Raw genomic sequence first — 20,698 nt, 5'->3', positions numbered from 1 at the left:
ACCATTGCCATAAAAAAGAGAGACAGACCAAACATTAAAAAGAACAGTGACTATCCTGGAGGTGTTTCTAAAGTAACCAGATCACATATGCTGAGATCTCTGACCAACAACAAATGTCACAGAACAGGGGGGATATATTCTCAAGAATCACATAGTAGGACACTATAATAAATATAATAAATAATAAAGTGCAAGTGCATTCAATTCATAGACTCAACCTACAGGTAATTGATAAATCTCTGATCCACCCTTCAGCTAGTATTATTTCCCCATCAAATCTAGAGATCCAGACAGTTACATACCTTTTGCGGTAATATACAATGTGTATCCTCCAGGACGCCACCACCCCGACGCGCGTTTCGTTGCCTTCGTCCGGGGGTCCAGACCTAGAATGACCAGCATGAGCACTTTATAGGAACGTGGGCATTGCATGTAGACAAAACCGTGAACTTAACATATTACAATTTAGCAGATGCAGACATGTGAGCACCAGCGCTCACCTCACTGCACTTAATGACAAAAGAAATTTATGAAATATAATAAAAACTAAAAATATGTATCCAGTGTGAGAATTTTCTTTTTATCAACTTGTGCATAACATAGGTCACTGCAAAAATATGGAGAACCTTAGCGTGCAACAGATTAGTTATAATTCAGCAAGACTTATTTCAGGGAGCTTGAGCTTCGAGAAACCTTTGTAAGGCTATGTTCACACTACGTAAAAAACACGTCCGTATTTCATAACAATGGCCGTATTTGCACAAACAACGGCCGTTATTTTGCCAATAACGGCCGTTGTTTGTGCAAATACGGCCGTTGTTATGAAATAAGGACGTGTTTTTTACGTAGTGTGAACCCGACCTAAAACAGCAGCATTGTCTCAAGTTCACTCGTGAATTCAATGTTCAACAAGGGAAAGGACTTTCCTGCTACTGCTTGTAGTTTTAAGACGTCTTCTAAAAATAAAGCTAACTGTACAGACAGTTATCATTCTGTTTCTGGATGAATGGAGTTGCTTTTGCGTGTTTTTTGGTACCATTTCTTAAAGGGGTACTCCGGAGACTCCAAAAGTTCTTATTTAAATTTTGCTTTGTAATATAACTTCATTACAAAAAATGTATTGTTTTACTTATTGCTTTGACTGCCACCAACATTTGTGTCGAGAATTGCAAGCCCTACAGTTCCAGATTTCGTCTCTGATCAAGCACTGCTGCATAGCGATATGGAGAGCAAGGCTCCATTTCTCTTTTGTACTGTATATTCTTATATAGAGTACCCAGGGGGTGGCTGCCTGACAAGATTGCTGTGTGCAGCAGCCTCTCTATATTGATCGATGATTGCTATCATTGCTCACTCAGCTAGAACCACTAGTAATGTAAGCAATCACTGCCCACTGTGCAGAGGCTGCTGCACATAGCGATAATGTCGGGCAGCTTCCCCTGTAAACCCCACCCCCACATACTGTATATCTACTTCTTGTTACTTCTTGTTGAAGTAAAAAATAATCTTTTATGAACTGCAGATTGTGTTAAGTGGGCGGGGCCTCACGGCAGTAACTCCTCATAGCCCCACCCACAATGCCACCATTGGCCCCCGCCCGCTTGGTGGCCATTGGTGGGACGACCTAGAGGGGGTGGGGCCTAGACCTTTAGGCCAGCCTGTTCCAATGGTTGGCGAGGGGGCGGGGCCAACGGTGGCGTTGTGGGCGGGGCTAAGTGGCGCTAATGCCGTGAGGCCCCACCCACTTAACCTGCAGTTGATAAAAGATGACTTTTTACTTGAACAAGCACCGTAACGTATGATATAAAATAAGTTATGAAAACCGCTAAATTTACCCATTACACCTGTGTAGAGATGTCAGAATGTCAGAATGCCCAAAGGACAGTGTCACTTTAAGTTATATTACACAGTGATATAACTTTATTAAAGCAATATATTAGCAAAATAATAAAACATTTTAGACACCAGGACTACCCCTTTAAATTGTCATTTAATACAAGAATTTTTGAAGTACCCTCTTAAAGCTCATGTACTATTTCATAGGAACATGTGAGTGACATGGTGCCTCCTAGTCTGCCTAGCTCCTATGTCGTATTATCACTTTATCTGCAACAGGGCCAGTCCTTCAGAATAAGGGTATGTGCGCAATGAGGAATAGGCAAGGAATTTGAAGCAGACTTAATATCTGCTTGAAATTCTTCCCGTAAAGTATGAACATCCCACTTGTGTACAATGGGATTTCCACTTTGTTGTTCACACGGCAGAATTTTCAAGCAGAATTTGCAGGATCTGCTTTCCACTCCCAGGGAGTGAGAATTTCTCAGCGCGGATTCCAAGTTTGAATGCACCCAAAGAATTGACATGTCAGTTCTTTGGGCATGCTTACACTACGGAACTCGCGCAGAGAACTTTAAGCGGATTCCATAGTTCGGCCCCGCCTGACTTTCCCCCCGTGCCATAGACTCCATTCCTGCATTTCTTTGGGAGGAAGGCGGAATCTGCCCAAGCATAGAATGGAGTCTATGGGACGGCCGGAACTTCAAGCGGGGGTGCGCTGCGGAATCCGCTTGAAGTTCTCCGATCGGAATCTGTAGTGTGCCCATACCCTTCCTTAGTGTGCACATACCCTACTGGTGAAGTGTTCCAGCCATCAACATGTATCACCCGTCCACTAGAAGTTGATAAGCAGTAGATTGATTGGGAAACAACCAATCATTATCTCATCATTTACTAGACCCCTTCTCTGACATAATTGTATGGCGGCCAGGAAGGTATGATGACACTGTTTGGCTTTATGGGAGTTACAGAAACGGCCACAATACATGCCTAAACATAGGTGATAAATAATATTTACATTTTTGCTTGTATATGTTGCATGCTACCATTAACCCTTTGAGGACCAGGCCCAAAATGACCCAGTGGACCGCGCAAATTTTCATCTTAGTATTTTCGTTTTTCCCTCCTCCCCTTCTAAGAGCTCTAGCACTTTCAGTTTTCTATCTACAACCCATGTAAGTGCTTGTTTTTTACAGGAATAGTTGTACTGTGTAATGGCGTCTTTCATTTTACCATAACATGTATGACAGAATTCCAAAATTAATATTTATGAAGATATAAATTGGTGAAATCATAAAAAAAGAATGCAATATGGTAACGTTTGGGGGGTTCCTGTGTCTACGTAATGCACTATATGGTAAAAGTGACATGATACCATTACTCTATAGGTCAGTCCGAACACAACCATATGCAGGTTACACAGATTCTCTAATGTTATATATTTTTTTAAATGAAATCCTTTTTTTTGGCAATTAATTATAAATAAAATAGCCCTATTGTGAAGCTTATAACAGTTTTATTTTTTCACCTACGGGGCTGTATGGGGTGTCATTTTTTCTGCCATGATCTCTAGTTTTTATTAATATCATATTTGTGAAGATCGGATGTTTTGATCACTTTTTATAATTTTTTTTATATATAATGTAACATAAAATCGGTAATCCGCGCACTTTTTTCCCTCTTTTCGTCTACGCCGTTTACCGTTCGCAATGACGCTTGTTATATTTTAATAGATCGGACAATTACGCACGCTACGGTATATTATATGTTTATTTGTTTATTTATTTTTATATGTTTTATTTATATAATGGGAAAGGGGGGTGATTTCAACTTTTATTGGGGGAGGGGTTTTGGGCTAGTGTAATAGTGTTTTTAACTTTTTTTTTTTTTTTTACACATTTGAAGTCCCTTTGGGGGACTTTTACATACACTACTTTGATTTTTACACTGATCATTGCTATGCCATAGGCATAGCATTGATCAGTGTTATCGGCGATCTGCTCATTGAGCCTGCCTGTGCAGGCTCAGTGTAGCAGATCGCCGATCGGACCGCACGGAGGAAGGTGAGAGACCTCCGGCGGTCCGTTTTACTGTTAGGGACTCCCCCTGTCACTTACACTTAAACGCCACGGTCACGCCATTGCAGCGTGTCATTACCGGTGAGGTTCCGGCTGCTCATTGCAGCCAGCCCCCACCTGCTATGAAGCGCGCTCCGCTCCGGAGCACGCTTCATAGCGGGAGAAACACCCAGGACGTACAGTTACGCCCTAGGTCGTCTGGGAACAGACTTCCATGGCGTAACTATACGCCCTGGGTCGTCTAAGGGTTAAATATGTTATTGCTCTGGTGTATGGTATGCAGAACTAGACATTTTATGTTTACAGATCCCATATCAACTTTCATTTCAGGGATTTATATCCCGAAGTGCAAAAACATGCCTAATGCATACAACCATCAGTGTTTTCACTCCTTTTCTTTATTGTGGAAGGATAGGTCAGCAGTTTTGAATAGTTTTATTACTTCCTTGTCCCTCAGGGTCATTATTTTAACAATGTGCTTTGTGATTTCTGTCACTGATAAAAGAGCCAGTTTTCCCAGTCTAGGGTTTGGCCTTTTGTGATGCATGCATTAAAAAACTTGTGTATGAGTCTTCTTCTCCAAACAAAAGTAAAAGAGAAAGAAAACCGGGCATGTGCGCCTCGTGTGATACCTCAATGAACCAGAAATAAGGAATGCTGAAAATGTGCTCACCTGAGCGCCACTTGGGCTTTGTGCATATCACCCCTCTACAGCTGTGGGGTACGAAGTCCTAATCCAACGTCTATTTTGTCTATTTCAGCTGGACAAGGGCCTACTCACTCTAAGGACTGCCAAACTGACTGTACCAAATACGGGATTCTCTCAAAAATATGGGGCCCGTAGAGACAAAAAGTAAACTGGAACAAAATATATATGGTACTGTAGGTCAGTGCTGTCCATAAAGAGAGGTGCCAAAGAGTTAAAAAAGGAATTTATTAAACAAAATCAGCACACACATGACCATGTCCATGACAGGAGTGGTATCTTCCCCTGACCGATTTGAAATAAATAACTGGTCTTAAATAAAGCCCCACCCCTTTTACCCTGCCAGGTTTAATAAGAGGTGTACGCCTCTTGGTGAACCTACCCGGACCTGCACCTTTCATAAAACAGGCACACAAATCTAATCTGGAGCAGGTGAAGATATGTGCCATGTTTGTAGAATAGATTTCAAACAATCGCGCTCCTGGTAAAACACTAAAAAACTAAAAAAAAAATTTTAGTGTACGTACTGCTGCGAGCTATAGCTAGTGGTATCTGCTTCCACTAAAAAATATAATTAATATATAAAAAAATGCCGTGCCGCGCTTAGTACTAGTATAAAAACAGCAATAAAAAGCACCACTGTTAGTGTATAGTGCGAGCAGTGTAGGGTATTTAAACCAAGACACTCACCATTGGTGCTTGTTGATGTCGGCTTGGATTTGTAGTCCTCCCCGTTTGTAGACCTGTGTGGCTTCCCTTGTGTGACTTCCTTTATGTGACTTCCTTGTGTGAGTTCTTAGTCACTGATTCCTTTTTAGTTGTTGTTCCTAAAAACGTTCTTTACACCGGAATATAATCCAGATAGGGCGTGCGCCCCGGCCGGTGGCGCGTTCAGCCCCAGTTACAGGAATCCCGGATGGGAATCCTTCTGTGACGTCACAGATTGTACGGATCGCTACAGGAGGCAAGATTCTTCCTCGACGCGTTTCAAAGGATACGTCCTTCTTTCTTAAGAGGATCTTGCTCGTGTTGATGCTTCTCCTTTATAGGTATGGATTCCCATCCCAGGATTAACCTGTTTCCTTCCAGATGATTTTTTACAAAAAGGCAAACAGTTCAAATTCAGCATTTAGCCCTACGGGTTGCATGCTGTTAAATAGGAAAATATATTCACTCTCTTTTTTAGACATTTTATGGATATAATTTCCACCCCGTCGTTCTGTCTTCACTTGTTCCAACGCCCCAAAAATTGATCCGTCAATTTTACCATTATGATGTTCTCTATAGTGTCGTGATAGAGGGTGGCCATCGAACTGTCTTTTTATATTGTATATATGTTCGGAAATTCTTTTTTGTAGAGTTCTTTTTGTTCGCCCTATATACAATTTATTGCAGGGGCATCTCATAAAATAAATCACTCCTTTGGTTTTACACGTAATATGTCCTTTTATGTTGTGACTTATATTTTGATGGATAACTTTGTTAGTTCTTTTTACATTGCCCATACTAGTACAGCATTTACATTTCCTACAAGGGAAGAAGCCTTCTGAATATGATATTATCCCTGTACACTTCTCAATATAATCTTGCCGGACAGTGGGGGCTATTTTATTACCCAGATTTTGTGCTTTCCGATAAATCATCCTAGGTTTATCCGGGATAAGTTCCCCTATGATTTTATCCTGTTTTAAAATGCTCCAATGTTTCTGTACAATTTGTCTCACATTATTAGCTTGATTAGAATATGTAGAAATCAATGGAATATCAAATTGGTTGTTTTGACTATTATACCCATCTTTATCTTTATCATGTGCCATGATTTACATCTGTTTCCTGGTGTAAACTATGATAAATCAAGTGAGGAAGCCACGCCCCCTCCACCGATAGCATTGATCAGTAAAAGCAGTCTAATAATTGCTTGTAATAGTCCCATAGTGGGGCTTAAAAAAATGTGGAAAAAAGTTTTTTTTTAAATTAATATAAAGCTCTCCCCTGATTCCTATTTTACAAATAAAATATGTATATAAAATATAAACATATATTTGGTATCGTAGCATGCGTAATTGTCTGATCTATTTATATTATATATTAAGGTACAAAATTGAATTGACCTTAATGTTGTTTTTTGGGGTTTTTTTTGCTGATGACACCAAGCTTTGTAGTCCAGTCCAGTCTATCGAACATGTGCATAAGTTATAAGCTGCCTGGACACATAGGGTGTTAAATTAGGAAAGTCTCTGGTAGAGAAGTATCTGGGTGTACTTGTAGTTGATAAACTAGAATGGCACGCAATGTCAGTCAGCTGCTTCTAAGGCCAGCAGGATATTGTCATGCCGTAAAACAGATATGAACTGTCAGGACAGGAAGATATTACTGCTTTGGTAAAGCCTTACCTGGAGTACACTGTTCAGTTCTAAGCAGATTCATTAACTGTACCCCTGGTGTACACCACAAAAAGGGGCAGATGTTTGCACAAACCACCTGTTGGCGTAGGCCCTACTTGCCCGATGGGAGGGCAAGGCAGGGAGGGTGTGTGGCCTACTCCCACGTCTAATTTATCATCATGTTCGACTGCAAACAGATGTAAATTATGGCAGGAATACACACCTTCTCCAGAGCAGGTAGAGATTTACTAAGATGCATGAACCTTATTTAAGACCAGCATACAAGTATGGAGGATATTAGTTATTAATAAAAGAACAAAATTTGTTTAGTCTTTAAAAAAGATAATTGAGGGGGGATATGATCAATATGATTTAAATATGTAAATAGATTATTGCAAAACTGTGGTAAAAAAAATCCCCTAGAAAAGACAAGGGGCACGCCTTCTACCTGGAGGGAAAAAAAATCTTCAGGGCTTCAAAACAGGCTTAGGGTGCCTTCACACTTACCGAATCCGCCCGCATCCTGCAGCCCACCGCCGGGAGCATACATTACCTGCTCGGCGGCGCGGCTTCAGTGAGGCTCCGGTCCCGCTCAGCCGATTAGCGCACGGCAACACTGATTGGCTGAGCGGGACCGGGAGCCTCACTGCAGCTGCGCCGAGGAGCAGGTAATATATGCCATCGGCGGCGGGCTGCAGGATGCGGTGCTGATGGGGGGGCCGGGATGGAGGATGCGGGCGGCGGGGATGATGGTGGCGGGGATAGAGGATGCCGGCGGGGCTGATGCGAGTGCGGGGCTTTGGGCGGCAGGGGGTTAAAGCACATACTCACAGCGGGATGTCAATCCTGCTGCGAGTATGTGCTAACATAGGCATCAATGGTACTGGATTCGCAGCTGATCTCGCTGCGAATCCACAGAAGTGAGACCCGCTGCGGATTCGGTAGGTGTGAAGGCACCCTTAGACAACTTCTTAGAGCAAAATAAGATTAATGTTTACATAGACATGTATAATTTTTGCCTAAGGCTTTTCCTTTTCTATATGTGTGCTATGTTATTATGTAATTGTGTATATTCTGGAGACAAAATGCTGCTATAAGGACTGCAGTCTTTCTTGGAAACTTTCCTGAGCCTGAGAGGCAGACATGAATTTCAGATGCCTAACCATGCAATTGACCTGAAGGGCTATTTTGATAAATCTTTGATGGATCCATGAGATGTATTGTAGATATGAAATAGTTTTGCTGAAGGTTGGAAACCACAATTTCTTGTTGTCCATTTTGAATGGTATGTAAGTGTAACGCCTGGAGTAGTGGATCCACTGGACCGTCACCAGCGATGGCACTAACCTCACCAGGGAGCGGAGTCTAAGGGGCCGCTGGTTTTCACCAGAGCCCGCCGCAAGGCGGGATGGACTTGCTGCGGCAGGCGACCCCCAGGTCGCTACCCCTGGCTTGGTTGCTAATGACGGCAGGCGAGGCGTGGCAGGAGCAGTAGGCAGGAGATGGTGCTGGCAGAGGTCTGCAGGCGTAACCGCAGGTGACAGGCTGAACACAGAAGCAATGGTGTGACAGGGGAGCAGGAACCAGGAACAAGGACTTGGGACCAGGTAGCGGATAGGAAACAGGAACAACAGGGGGCTGGGCCAAACACTATGGGAAGCATGTAGAGGCTCCAACCCAAGGGACAGGGCATGCTGGGATTTATAGGGAGTGATAGGTGCAATTAACCAATTAAGGGCGGACTGGCCCTTTAAATCTGAGACAGCCGGCGCGCGCGCGCCCTAGGGGGCGGGGACGCGCGCGCCGGCCGGCACAGACGGAGACAGGAGCGGAGGAGAGGTGAGGCGCCCCCAGGGGCCGAACTAGCAGCAGCGCCGGGTCCCTGCACAGGGACGCCGGCGGCTGCATGGGGCAGGAGGAGGTCGCGGCGGTGGCCCGGAACACGGGACGCCGCCGCGGCCGTGACAGTAAGATCTATCGCCAGTCTCCATTTGTTGCCTGGTTTGGACACCCTGAACACTTTCCTTATTTCTGAATAAATTGCTTCACCAGGGGGAGCAGGTGTGGACCGGACTGTGGAAGGAACTTCTTCGTCTTTGGTTAATCCATGAATTCTGGGGCATAATCACAGTGTTCTGTGGAGAGAACCCGAAAGTTTCCTGTGTGTGTGACCTGTGTAGTAAATGGCAAATAGAACTGCTGTGTGGCAGATTGCTGGCTGTTCAGAGAAGGTGTCCGTGCTAAACAGACACCAAACAGCACTTCTGTAATGTCAGAGTTTACAGACTCGCTGGTTATAATAGAAGTATCAGCATAAAGGAAGAGAAAACTTATAAAACATTGGGAGTAATGGTGGCAATAGCAGTGGTGGTGATATACTGCATCGCCCGGAGCACTCGGTGGCTTCAGAAAAGTGTCCGGGTTCGGCCATGTCTGGAGAAATTGGACGCCACCCTAGAGCTGCCAGGAAAACATGGATACAGTCTATGGCTATGTTCACACTACGTATATGTCTGGCCGCGAAAATATTTTTTGCGGTCGGACATATACGTGTAAAACTCCGTCCGGAATCTACGCAAGTTGCGGCCGGCTACATACGGTCCGCAAACTTACGCCCGTAAGCTACGTACGCTTCCTGAGCGGCGTACGTAGCGATCTGACAGCGGGATTTTACTGGGATATCTTCGGCTAGCCCCGGACACCCCACAGAACCTTTTGGATCGGCAAAACAAAGTGGAAAAAAGAAGAAATCACCACTCCGTACGGGTCCCCATGTTACGCTACGGGCGTAAGTTACAGCATTTCCGTCCCGAAACAATGGTCTGGTTCATTTTTTACGGCGCCGCATACGATCCGGGCGCCGCATACGATTCGTACGTAGTGTGAACTGTGCAGCCGTAGATCGTATACTTTCCATTGTACGCAAACTGCGTAAATCTCCGGCCGCTTATTCACGGAGCGTGCTACGGCCGGAAACTTACGTAGTGTGAACCTAGCCTATATCTGTATCCATGTTTTTTACTAGGACTCCCTAGGGCAGCATCTAACTTTCCGGGAGTTGAATATCGAGAAATCCCAGACAGTTTTCTGAGGTTCGCTCATCACTATTCACTGGCTAAAAAGACAAAGGCCCAGATTTATCAAAGAGTGTAAAATTTAGACTGGTGCAAACTGCCCACAGCAACCAATCACAGCAATTTTACACCCTTGCATTTTGATCCATTTTTTTATATAATGGAAGTCAATGGAAAAACGGATCCAAATGGATGCACATAAATGCATCAGTTTTTCTTCATTCACCCCCCCCCCCCCATTAAAAGGACAGCAAAAACGCAGTGTGAACCCAGCCTTACTAGTAAAAATTTTACTCTTGTAGATTAGTAATACTGGGCTTTTTCTCACAATTATATTAGTAATTGGACAACTTAGAACATAAAGCATGTTTATTGGTATACAGTTTCAGAACATATAAAAAAATGATCAAATAACTTCCTGTAAACTTCATGTAAACTGAAAATAACTTTATGTACAAAATAATAATAAGAAATCTTTCAAAAACTCTCAGAAAAAGCATTGCCTCAGTCAGATCCACACTCATGAATGCCCTCAAATCTGATCATGGATGCCCCATTGGGGCTTACAATTAGAGATGAGCGGACCTCGAGCATGATCGAGTCCATCCGAACCCGTTCATTCGGCATTTGATTAGCGGATGCTGCTGAAGTTGGATAAAGCCCTAAGGCTATGTGGAAAACATGGATATAGTCATTGGCTGTATCCATGTTTTCTAGACAACCTTAGAGCTTTATCCAACTTCAGCAGCCCCTGCTAATCAAATGCCCAACCATCGGGTTCGGATGGACTCAAGCATGCTTGAGGTTCGCTCATCTCTACTTCCAATCTAATTTCCACATTGACCTCCATCAACCCAGACAAACACAGGAAGAACATACAATCTACCTGCAGCTATAGTCCTTGAACCAGGACCACTGCACTGCAAGTACAAATGTACAGTGCAATGTGTTTTTTGCCTCCTATCCCCTGATTGACAGTCTGGGTTCAGCTTTCAGCTGACTCTCGAGCAGGGAGGTCAAGACACTGCCATTATCGCTTTTGTAGCATTAGACGTAAGGCCCATTTAAACAGGCCAATTATCAACAAGCATTTCTAGACATGCTTATTTGGCAGATAATTAGACTATGTAAAAGTATGACCAAGCAGCAAGTGGGAAAATGTTTTTGTTTTTTTTTTGTTTTTTTTTAAGATTATGTTCACACTGAGTGCTCACTTTCCGCCACGGAATCCCGCCTGTCTATGGGAGAGAGAGTTACATATATGGCACATTGAAACAGGCGGGAATACCCTAATAATGGAAGTTTAAAAAAAAAAAAAAAAACTGATCCAAAGAGGTTGCACACAATTGCATCCGTTTTTTTAAATCTTTTTTTCCTCCATAAAGCATATACGGACTGCATATACGGACTGCAAAAACACAGTGTGAACCCAGCTTAACTATTTAATGTGGGATTAAGAAAAATTGGCAATGCTTAATAGTCCGTGATCCCTAAGCATTCTCCAGCTTCAGTCTCTGGGTTCCAGCACACTGATGGCCTGCTCAGCCAATCACTGGCTGTGGCAGGAATACTCAGTGGGTGAGCAGGCTGTCAGTGTGCAGGGACCCAGCAATATATATATATATATATATATATATATATTTATAATATTAGTACCCTTTGAAGTTGTTAGACATAACATAGATGGCAACGTGTTGTCAGACGAGTCTGTAAGTCTTCTTACATTAACATCAATCAAAGGTTAATGACCAATAAAATTTATGTTTATAGTCACTTAATAATAATGGACATGCATTAGTGAATCCATAGAAGAATGCCTTCCGAATTGCGCGCCTCTACATATTGGCAGATATATTGAACTAGCTTTAAAAAGTTAAAAGGTTATTTTATTTCAGTTCTAGGCTATGTTCCCACACAGTATTTTTGCTCAGTATTTTGGTCAGTACTTGTTTTGAAATAATGGTTATTTGACATTAAATGGCGGCCATGCACTCAACATAGCCTTTCTGTGTTTTCAATCCACTCCTGGTTTTGGTTGCAGAATACTGAGCAAAAATACTGTGTGGGAACATAGTCTTCTACTTGTGAGTTGAAGGAATAAATCAGGGTGGATTTAGCTTAATCTACCACTCTTGCACCTCCGCCAGCTGTGTGGAATTTTTCTCCTTTCCCAACTTTAATATCTGCGTTACAGTTGCTTTCTCCTACGCTTGTTCTTGCTCTTCCTTCTTTTCCTCTTTAGCTTTTTGTTTTTATTCGGCAGATTTCTCCATTTTGTTTTCACACATTGCATCAGTTTTTTTAAAGTGGTCTTATCTCTAAAACGGATATTAACATGCAATTTTATACTTCGCATTTGAATGCTAAATAATTAGTAGTATTGTTACAATTAAGTTCACATTGTGCTTCACATTTTTATATTGTTTTTAAGGTCATATTATAAAAAAAAAAAACGGCATCACTAAAACACATTTCTTAAGGGTGCGTTCACATGTACAAGATCCGCAGCCGATTTGATGGCTCAATTTAATGCTGCAGATATGAATGTAACTAAATGACTGAACACATCAGCGGATCTGCTGTGCATCCTGTACGTGTGAATGGCAAATCACGGTTTTGTGATTTTTTTTTTTTTTTTCAGCGTGGTTTACACAGGTGACACGTATCAAACATTTAAAACATTTCTCTCACCTGTGAAAACTGCACAAAGCAATGCAATTTGTGGTACAAATGAAATGAAAATTCCGCTGCGGGTATGTAACCCCATTGAAGATCACAGTGCCAGGATTTGCAGTGGATTTCGTTGCAAACTCGCAGCATGAAATCCGCTGCGAATCCGGTACGTGTGAAGCTGGCCTTATGCTATGTATGCAGTTGTGCCAATACAAATAACATAGGTTAAGTCATCCCATGGATAAGATCTTAACAGTTAAAGGAGTTGTCTGGCTAAAGCCTTCAGCTCTGCAGTACTAAAGATTTAAAATTTTTCTCTGCTACACATGTACTAGCAAAAGAGAAAAATTGCATTTACAATTTAGACAGGGCGATTATCAGCCAGGAGCATTGCTAGAGATGCTCCTACAGCCAATAATCGGCTGTGTAAAAGGGGAAGTGATTAGCTGAAGACCGGGCGAATGCCCGATTATCGACTGATCTCGTTTGTGCCTGCTCAAAAATTTTGTGCGGGGGTTTGTACGGCCAAGAAAGATAAAGAGAAACTGACAGCACAGATATTATCTGTGCTGTCAGTTTCCAGATCACAAGCAGTAATTTATACTTACCAGTCATACTGTTGGTTTTCCAGTCCTCCGGCCACAAGCTGTATCTTCAAGCCGCCACCTCCTCCGGAATGATTGACAGTCGGAGGAGACTGGGCCTAAAGATACAGTCTGCATGATGCCTGGAGAACCAGATGCCGAATCACAAGCAGTGTTGTTGGTAAGTATAGATTGCTGCTTGTGATCTGGAAATGGACAGCACAGATCTACATATATTCTATATACATATCTGGGCTGCATGAGCGATCGTTCATGCAGCCCATCTGCTAGATTTCTTGTGCCGTATAAAGGCAAAGCAAACAAGCAGCTGATCTTGCTGTTTTGCATTCGTTTGTGGACCCCACAGCCGAGAAATATTTTGGTCTAAAAGGGGTAATAGAGACATGTGAGATGTTTTGATGTACTAAGACCCTTGCAGATTCCTAGAACAAGTGAGCAGCAGAGTTTGCAGAGCAGAGCCAAGCCAATGGGAAAACAGGAATAAGGCTAAGCACTGCTGCCTGTTCCTTTAAGGGACCTAGAGAGGTTTCAGCACCCAGACCCCCACTGATCAAAACTTCTGACATGTCACTATGACATGTCAGAAGTCTTTTAAAAAGACAATAATAAATTAATTAGTTCTTTTTATTTGAATATGTATTTTTTTAGGGCTAAACTTACTCATTCCAACAGGAAATGACTATTTCTCCAAGTTCATTTTTTGGATTCAGGCAGTGGCGTGAGGACTTTACAGTTATTCTGAAAAGAAAACAGTTGAGCATTCAGTCGACAGTTTTAAAGGGGTTATCCAGACTTATTTTATTTTTTTTAAAAAGGGGCCAAACACACTGTAAAACAACAAAGCAATGGTTACTTACCTGATATAGTGGCAATTCCCCATACAAGCTCCAGTCAATGCTTTGGGTCTCTTTTGACAAGTAGACTGCACATAACTGCTGCAGCCAATCAGACGCTTACTTTTTATATTCCTTTATATATACTATGACCAAGATTCATCAAACTGTGAAAACTGCCTGAAGCTCCGAACGCAACACCGCATATAGCCTTTAATAAAACGGGTTGGTTCCTCAACCTGGGAGGGAATACTTGGAATTACCAAAGAAGTCTGACCTGAGTAGGGGTGCAAAGTTTGTGGCTTCCTGGATTCATGCTTCTCACAAAGATCAGAAAGAGAGACGGGTATTGGGAATGAGATTACAATTTTTATTTTAGGAATAAGGACAATACAATTTGAGGAATCTTCTCCTCTTCCTCAGGTATAAATAAAACTTTACATACAAGGAATGCTTCAATTTAAATATACAAGAAGTGCAGGAAAGTCACTGTGGGTGGTGACCACGGTCCTTTTTTTTAACCACGGCCCAGTTCCCGTGTACAGCGCCGTTCTATTCACGTGGATTGTTCCAGGTATAATGTAACTTTAACATTAATGAATGTGCACATCAAAACCCAGCAGTGACTTTCCATGCAATTACTGTATATTTAAAATGAAACATTCCATGTAAAGTGGAGGACGATGCCTTAAAATTTATTTTCTGCATTCCTATAATAGAAATCATTATCTTCTTCCCAATACCCCAATCTGTCTCCATTCATCTCTGTGTTGAGGAATCCACCAATTTTGCATCCCTACTGAAGAAAGGATTACCTAGGTAATTCCAAGAGCTGTAAAGAATGAGAAGAAGACAAGTTGGCTAAATGTGTTTGCAAAATATTTACTTTAATGAGCCCTTCAAGTATAACTATATTAGTTGAGATGGGAAAAACCTTTTTAAGGGACCATTTGAAGTTGTAACGTTTGGTACATTTGATACTACGACATTGATTCATTCCTTATTGTCGTGGTAGAATCCCCTAAATATCTATTATAAGTTTGGTTGTAAACTTAATGACTCACATAATTTCTGAGGAGTTGCAGGAAGAATCTGGTGGTTTCACCTCTATATTTTCAACGTGCTTAGGCAGTTTAGTTGTAGAATTTATACATAGACATCTCGAGTACGAATCTGGACAGAAAGAAAAAAGGATGTGAATTTCAAGCTTGCTGTGGTTGTTTTTTATTCTATATTAACGCTTACAGTTGCAAAGGCCTTCCTTACAAATGACCCCATCCGTCCTCACCTACAGTAATTCATCTGGAAGAGCGTGGGATGATTTTCTCTGTCTCAGACTAACCATGGCCAAAACACTTATCGATCCAAATACCGACACTTTTCTTTCCTTTGTACCCAACTACTACAACAGGTAACATTACTTGGGGCAAACACAATTTGGAACTCACAAAATAAATAATACTCTCAAACTTAGTGTCCCTATATCCCCACCATTTCTTATTGGAAAATGACTTTAAAAACAGCCCACAAGAGCTATAAATCCCCTCTCTGCAACTTCTTCATCAGTAAGCTACTGAACCTGATGTGCGGGGAACAAATGACAGACCTATACCCCTGCCTTTGGACTTGTCAAATTATTCAAACCTTCTGGCAAAGAATACTGCTGTTCTACAAAACACACGTTCCTCTATCTTTGTTTCTTTACCTCATGCCGGACTTTCTTTGGCCACTTACTCCCAGAGTGTGACAGAATGCCCCCTTTACAAAAGAGGTTGTTCTTTTGCATCTCTGCCGCAGCACGTAAAATAATCCTCCAAGCGTGGCAAGACCCAACATTTTTTACCTTTTTGTTTTAAGAATAGATTTTGTCCAAGTCTCCTTCCAAAAAGTGAACCGGGTCTAACTTTTTTTGGCACTTGGGAGTTCATCTTGCAAATTCCCCCACCCCATATAAAAAGAAATGGATTAATAAATGGTCTTAAAGAAATGATCTTCTTTAAGTGGTTTAGAGTGTTTATATGGTCCTCCTTTTTCTCCCCTCCCCATTCCATTTTCTATGTCATATTGTTGGCATTATAGCTTCCAAATAATCTGTAAACTGTTTCTGGAATTTACCAATTTGAAGACTTGAATTTACCTCACATCATCTGATGAACTCACCCTTTCCCTGTCATCACTACCAAGCTCACGCTGGTCACAGTGAAATGCAGGGACACTCATCTGACCCGTTACTGGCCTCTCTGCCTGTCAATCATCCTCGAAGAGCACATTGACAGGCACAGAGCGGTGACTACACACGGGCAGGTAGCCGCCCAGATGACTACCTGCCTGCCGCGTGCCCGAGGATTAAAACTTCTTTTTCTACCATATAAAGCTGCCGCAGCCACAGCCGGTTCATCCCGGAGCTTCATAGCAGCTTTATACAGTGATGCAGGCAACGAAATAAAAAAAAAAAGGAAAACCTTTGGCATGTTACAGCAATCTATGTCCAGCGGCTCCATGATAAATCTGATCACTTCTGTATGATGTGCCTGGAAACCCCACAGCCAATACCTAACCTCAACTGTGGTCCATAATTGTCTACAGTGATGACATGGATAAACCACACAGATACGTCATCACTGCAGCAATGTAACAAGCCTTGCCGGCAGAGAATGTCATATTTTCTATTTTCTGCACGATGATTGACCCATGTAATAGTGCCCTTAGGCTATGTTCCCACGCAGTATTTTTGCTCAGCATTTTGCAACCAAAACCAGGAGTGAATTGAACACAGAAATGCTATCATTACACACTGTTAAAATTTAGTGTATGGCTGCCATTTAATGGCAAATAATACCGGTATTTCAAAACCATAATAATTCCAGTTATTCTTTGTATAATAAAGACTTCTCAATTTGGGGGAAGACTGAAATAAATGAACCCTGTGTATGTACCTAATCGGCACTGTGTATCTGTTCCCTTCCTGCAGAAGATCTATAGACACTGCTGTATTCACTTATATAGAGTCTATCTCGGAATTTGTATGCATAGAATTTTACCAAACAACCACTTTACAGTAACTAGACATATATTCATAGCAGATTTACTATAAAGATTCAGTCCACAGGTTCACTATATACTTCTGTGAAGTGGAAAATTGACTCTTCTCAATTATTTTTAACAAATATGTAGACATTCCAAAAACTACAAAATTCTAGAGATGTGTAAAACAAGTATTGAATGCCGATTTAATGTACTTGATTGTGTATACCTCCTATTGTATAGCTTACCATGAGAAACCATTGATAGGTAAGCAGGCAGCCAGGAGAACAGCAGCAGCATTCGTAGCTCCATATCAATCCTTCGATGGCTCCTGTAAAAGTGAAAGCAGTATGAAAGTAACGATGAGGTTTTTTTGTTCTGGTTACTTCCTGGAAAGCTGAAGGAACCAATGATTGATTTCTTACATTTACCTTAAGTAAATATTAAAATAGCATGTCACAATAATAATGCACTGCCAGGCTGTCCATTTACTTCAACAAAACATATTACAAGCAGGAAAGGAAGGATGAATATAATACAAGATTCATGATATTAGAATGAAGCAGCAACATAGCAGTGACACCCCTAATGATCATATGATCATTTACGTTGGAATAACCCTTTAAACTTCATGTTTTTCTCTTCATGCAAACTTAAATGGATTGAAATTGCACTAAAGGATTGAAATAATAACTTTAGTTAACGCTTTAGTTTCTACCCTTAGGATCCAAGGGCATTCAGCTGTTTTGTTGTTGTTTTTATTTTTATTTTTTTTTATTTTTTTTTTGGGGGGGGGGGGGGGAGAAAACAAAATGTACAGATTTGTCAGGAACTGCCCAAAAAAGCAGCAGAAAACCTCTGCTGTATAAGACAGTTCCTGACATGAACAGAGGTGGCAGCAGAGAGCACAGTGTCAGACTGGAGAGAATACACCACTTCCCGCAGGACATACTGCAGCTGAAAAACAGTTTAATCTCCAAAGTACCCCTTTATGTACCAGTGTTGTCGCTTTATGCCTGTATCGGGCATTTTGCTTGGTTGCGGTGCTCATTATGTTATAGGTTTATTTATACTTATTTTATGACTGCTAATATAGTTTAAATCTTTACCAGATCCTCTTATTTTTATTTTCCTTACCTGAAATATCAAGGCTTTCCCACCCTTTTTCTTCGGGCATAATGGTTTATCACATACATTGCTTTGCATTTTATGTTTGTACTTTGCATCTTTTTAATATCTTATCCCGAAAAAAGGTATTTCCTAGATTTTGTTGGTACACTTGTTTAAAGTAGTTACTTACATTTTAATGCATAACAGTATATGCATATGCTCCAGCTAGTTGCTACTATGCTCAGTAAGCTTGTAGTGTAAAGGCTGTGATCGGTAGCCTGTTGCTTTCTTTGTTTTACATGTAATTATGTTGATTTTTAGTTTGGCAAAAAATAGAATTTAACTTCTTATTATTATTTTAGTTTCAATAAAGGAGGTGTTACTACCTCACTAAGTGTAAAAAAGAAATTAAAAAAACCACACACACACAACAACAAACGTTTTTAAAAATATAACTGAACCATCCCCCAGTAAGGGTATGTTCACACTGTGTAAAACAGGCAGAATCTGCTGAATCCCTGCCTCAGTGTGCCATAGCCCGTCTATGGGAGAGTGCACGCTCCTCTGCTGACGCCGCTCTCTGCTCAAAGAAGTAACATGTCACTTCCTGGAGCAGAGAGCGGCTGCAGCGGAGAAGCGCGAGCTCTCTTATTGCCTCACAGCGGACACTAAGCATGGCGTAATTCCTCGGCGGATCTTCCACCGTATTTGCTCAGTGTGAAGATACCCTAAAGGTTGAAATAACCCCCTCTCCCATTTTAGGCTATGTTCAAACATAGTATTTCTGTCAGTCTTTTGGTCAGTCCTTTCTAACCAAAACCAGGGGTGAGTTGAACAGAAACTGGGCAAATCTTTGCATTATAATTTTGCCCTCTCAGTTCCGCTCCAGATTTTGGTTGAAAAAATCACTGATGGAAATACAGTGTGTGAACATAACCTTACAAATAAAAAAATCCGTATAAAAAAAAGTGTAGAATATAATTATATGTAATCTGCTAATGAAGGTCGACACTGAAAATGTAATTGCGGGAAATTTCCTTGTTGTTGATATAATAATACATATTACTTAATAGTATGACTGTAAAATTTATGAGTCTAACGTGATCTGACCTGATAGATGAAAAAAGGAAAGGGGAGTGGTGCAGCTCACCTAATATAATGAGACTGAGCTGTGGTGTCGCTAGGCATAATCATTCGGGGCCTAACCCCCGAATGAATTTTGCCTAGCCCCGAAACAGGCTCCCGACCCCCCGCTACAGCCCCCTGATCCCGCCGGTTCCCGCTTCTGGATCCGGTCGGGTCACAGAGATATCAGCCGCTGCAGCCTGGCGCGTCCGCTGAGAGATGAGTCCAACGCTCATAGAGAATGACGGAGAGTCCGGCGGGATCAGGTGAGTATAGGGGGCTGTAGCGGGGGGTCGGGAGCCTGTCACCCCGGCACGGGGGTTGACAGGTTCCCTTTAATAAATGCATAATATGATTTTACTCAGGATGATTTAGAGGACTAGATATCTGATATTCTGATAGTAGAAGAACCCATCCTTTGACCTATTGCAAGCAGTAATAATGCATTACTCTACAGCACAGTCATGTTTTTCTAATCACACAATTTTTCTAAAACCTGGCATCCTGCAGGGGGAGAGGGAAATTGATCACAATTACTAACTAATTACCTCTCCTCATGGCCCACGGTAAGCAGCAGTGGCCACAGGACCCCCGCCGGAAGTCCTGTCCTGATGGCTGAACTGGTGGCTCAGCCAGTCAGTGACTGGAGCAGCGTCCCGCCCCAGTCACTGACTGGCTTAGTGGCCAGGCCATCAGCCAGGTGGTGACATGGAGATCCCAAAGCCCAGCGGGGGTCTCACTGCTCACCGAGGGCACAAGGAGGGGTAAGTTAGTAATTGTGATCAATTTCCCCCTTCCTCTGCAGGATGCCAGGTTTTATAAAATGCCGGACTTCTCCTTTAAAGGAAATGGGTACAGTTTACAACAAACTTTACTTAAAACCCCTTTGTGTCTTCATTGACTTTCACTTTTGAGTTTTAATTTTTTCTTCCTTGTCTTCTAAAAGCTACAATGCTTTTATTTTGAGCCATATGAGGGCTTGTTTTTTGCAGGAATAATTTTATTTTTATTTATTTATTTGTATAGCGCACACAGATTCCGCAGCGCTTCACCTATCTGTATGTTTTTTGGGTGTGGGAGGAAACCCACGGAAACACGGAGAGAACCTAGACTCCAGGCTACAGTGCTAACCACCGAGCCACTATGCTACCCAATTTCACTTTCCTGTGACTCAATTTATTATAGAAACTGGGCAACAATGGGTTAAAGAAGTTGCCCCCCCCCCCCCCCCCCAAAAGTTATACAAATCC

General features: G+C 41.9%; 2 protein-coding genes and 1 long non-coding RNA gene across 5 annotated transcripts in view; 1 reads left to right on the top strand and 2 right to left on the bottom strand.

The window, feature by feature from the left end:
- LOC138799524 (uncharacterized) overlaps nt 1–618 on the bottom strand; it is an 85,669-nt gene extending 85,051 nt beyond the window's left edge. Inside the window, exon 1 of one of the 2 annotated variants that reach the window (XR_011364273.1) lies at nt 303–618. This is a non-coding gene — a long non-coding RNA (uncharacterized lncRNA). The remainder of the gene's footprint in view (nt 1–302) is intronic. The other variant, XR_011364274.1, reaches the window with a different exon arrangement.
- The window catches only part of RASSF4 (Ras association domain family member 4), a 111,186-nt gene that overhangs the window by 38,961 nt on the left and 51,527 nt on the right, over nt 1–20,698 (top strand). The gene's annotated exons all lie outside the window — the stretch shown is intronic.
- LOC138799520 (platelet factor 4-like) lies at nt 10,430–17,572 on the bottom strand. Of its 2 annotated transcripts, none has more exons than XM_069980815.1 (4): nt 17,462–17,572; nt 15,254–15,362; nt 14,017–14,094; nt 10,430–12,396 (listed from the first exon to the last, which is right to left on the bottom strand). In XM_069980815.1, the coding sequence occupies exons 1-4, from the start codon at nt 17,523–17,525 to the stop codon at nt 12,267–12,269; spliced, it is 381 nt and encodes a 126-aa protein (XP_069836916.1). In that variant the 5' UTR covers nt 17,526–17,572; the 3' UTR covers nt 10,430–12,266. The 2 variants fall into 2 exon arrangements, with proteins under 2 accessions (XP_069836916.1, XP_069836917.1); XM_069980816.1 differs by having other exon boundaries at nt 17,443–17,541.

This window comes from Dendropsophus ebraccatus, chromosome 8, assembly GCF_027789765.1.
Source record: "Dendropsophus ebraccatus isolate aDenEbr1 chromosome 8, aDenEbr1.pat, whole genome shotgun sequence".
NCBI classification, from domain to species: domain Eukaryota; kingdom Metazoa; phylum Chordata; class Amphibia; order Anura; family Hylidae; genus Dendropsophus; species Dendropsophus ebraccatus.
This window is presented reverse-complemented; position numbering and strand designations above follow the sequence as displayed.

Excerpts from the sequence above, each read along its gene's own strand:
- LOC138799520 (XM_069980815.1), bottom strand. The coding sequence starts at position 17,525 with ATGGAGCTACGAATGCTGCTGCTGTTCTCCTGGCTGCCTGCTTACCTA. Across the intron at positions 15,363-17,461 it reads CCTATCAATGGTTTCTCATG|ATTCGTACTCGAGATGTCTA; the intron begins GTAAGCTATACA and ends CTTTCTGTCCAG. Across the intron at positions 12,397-14,016 it reads GTCATTTCCTGTTGGAATGA|AGATAAGACCACTTTAAAAA; the intron begins GTAAGTTTAGCC and ends TATCCGTTTTAG.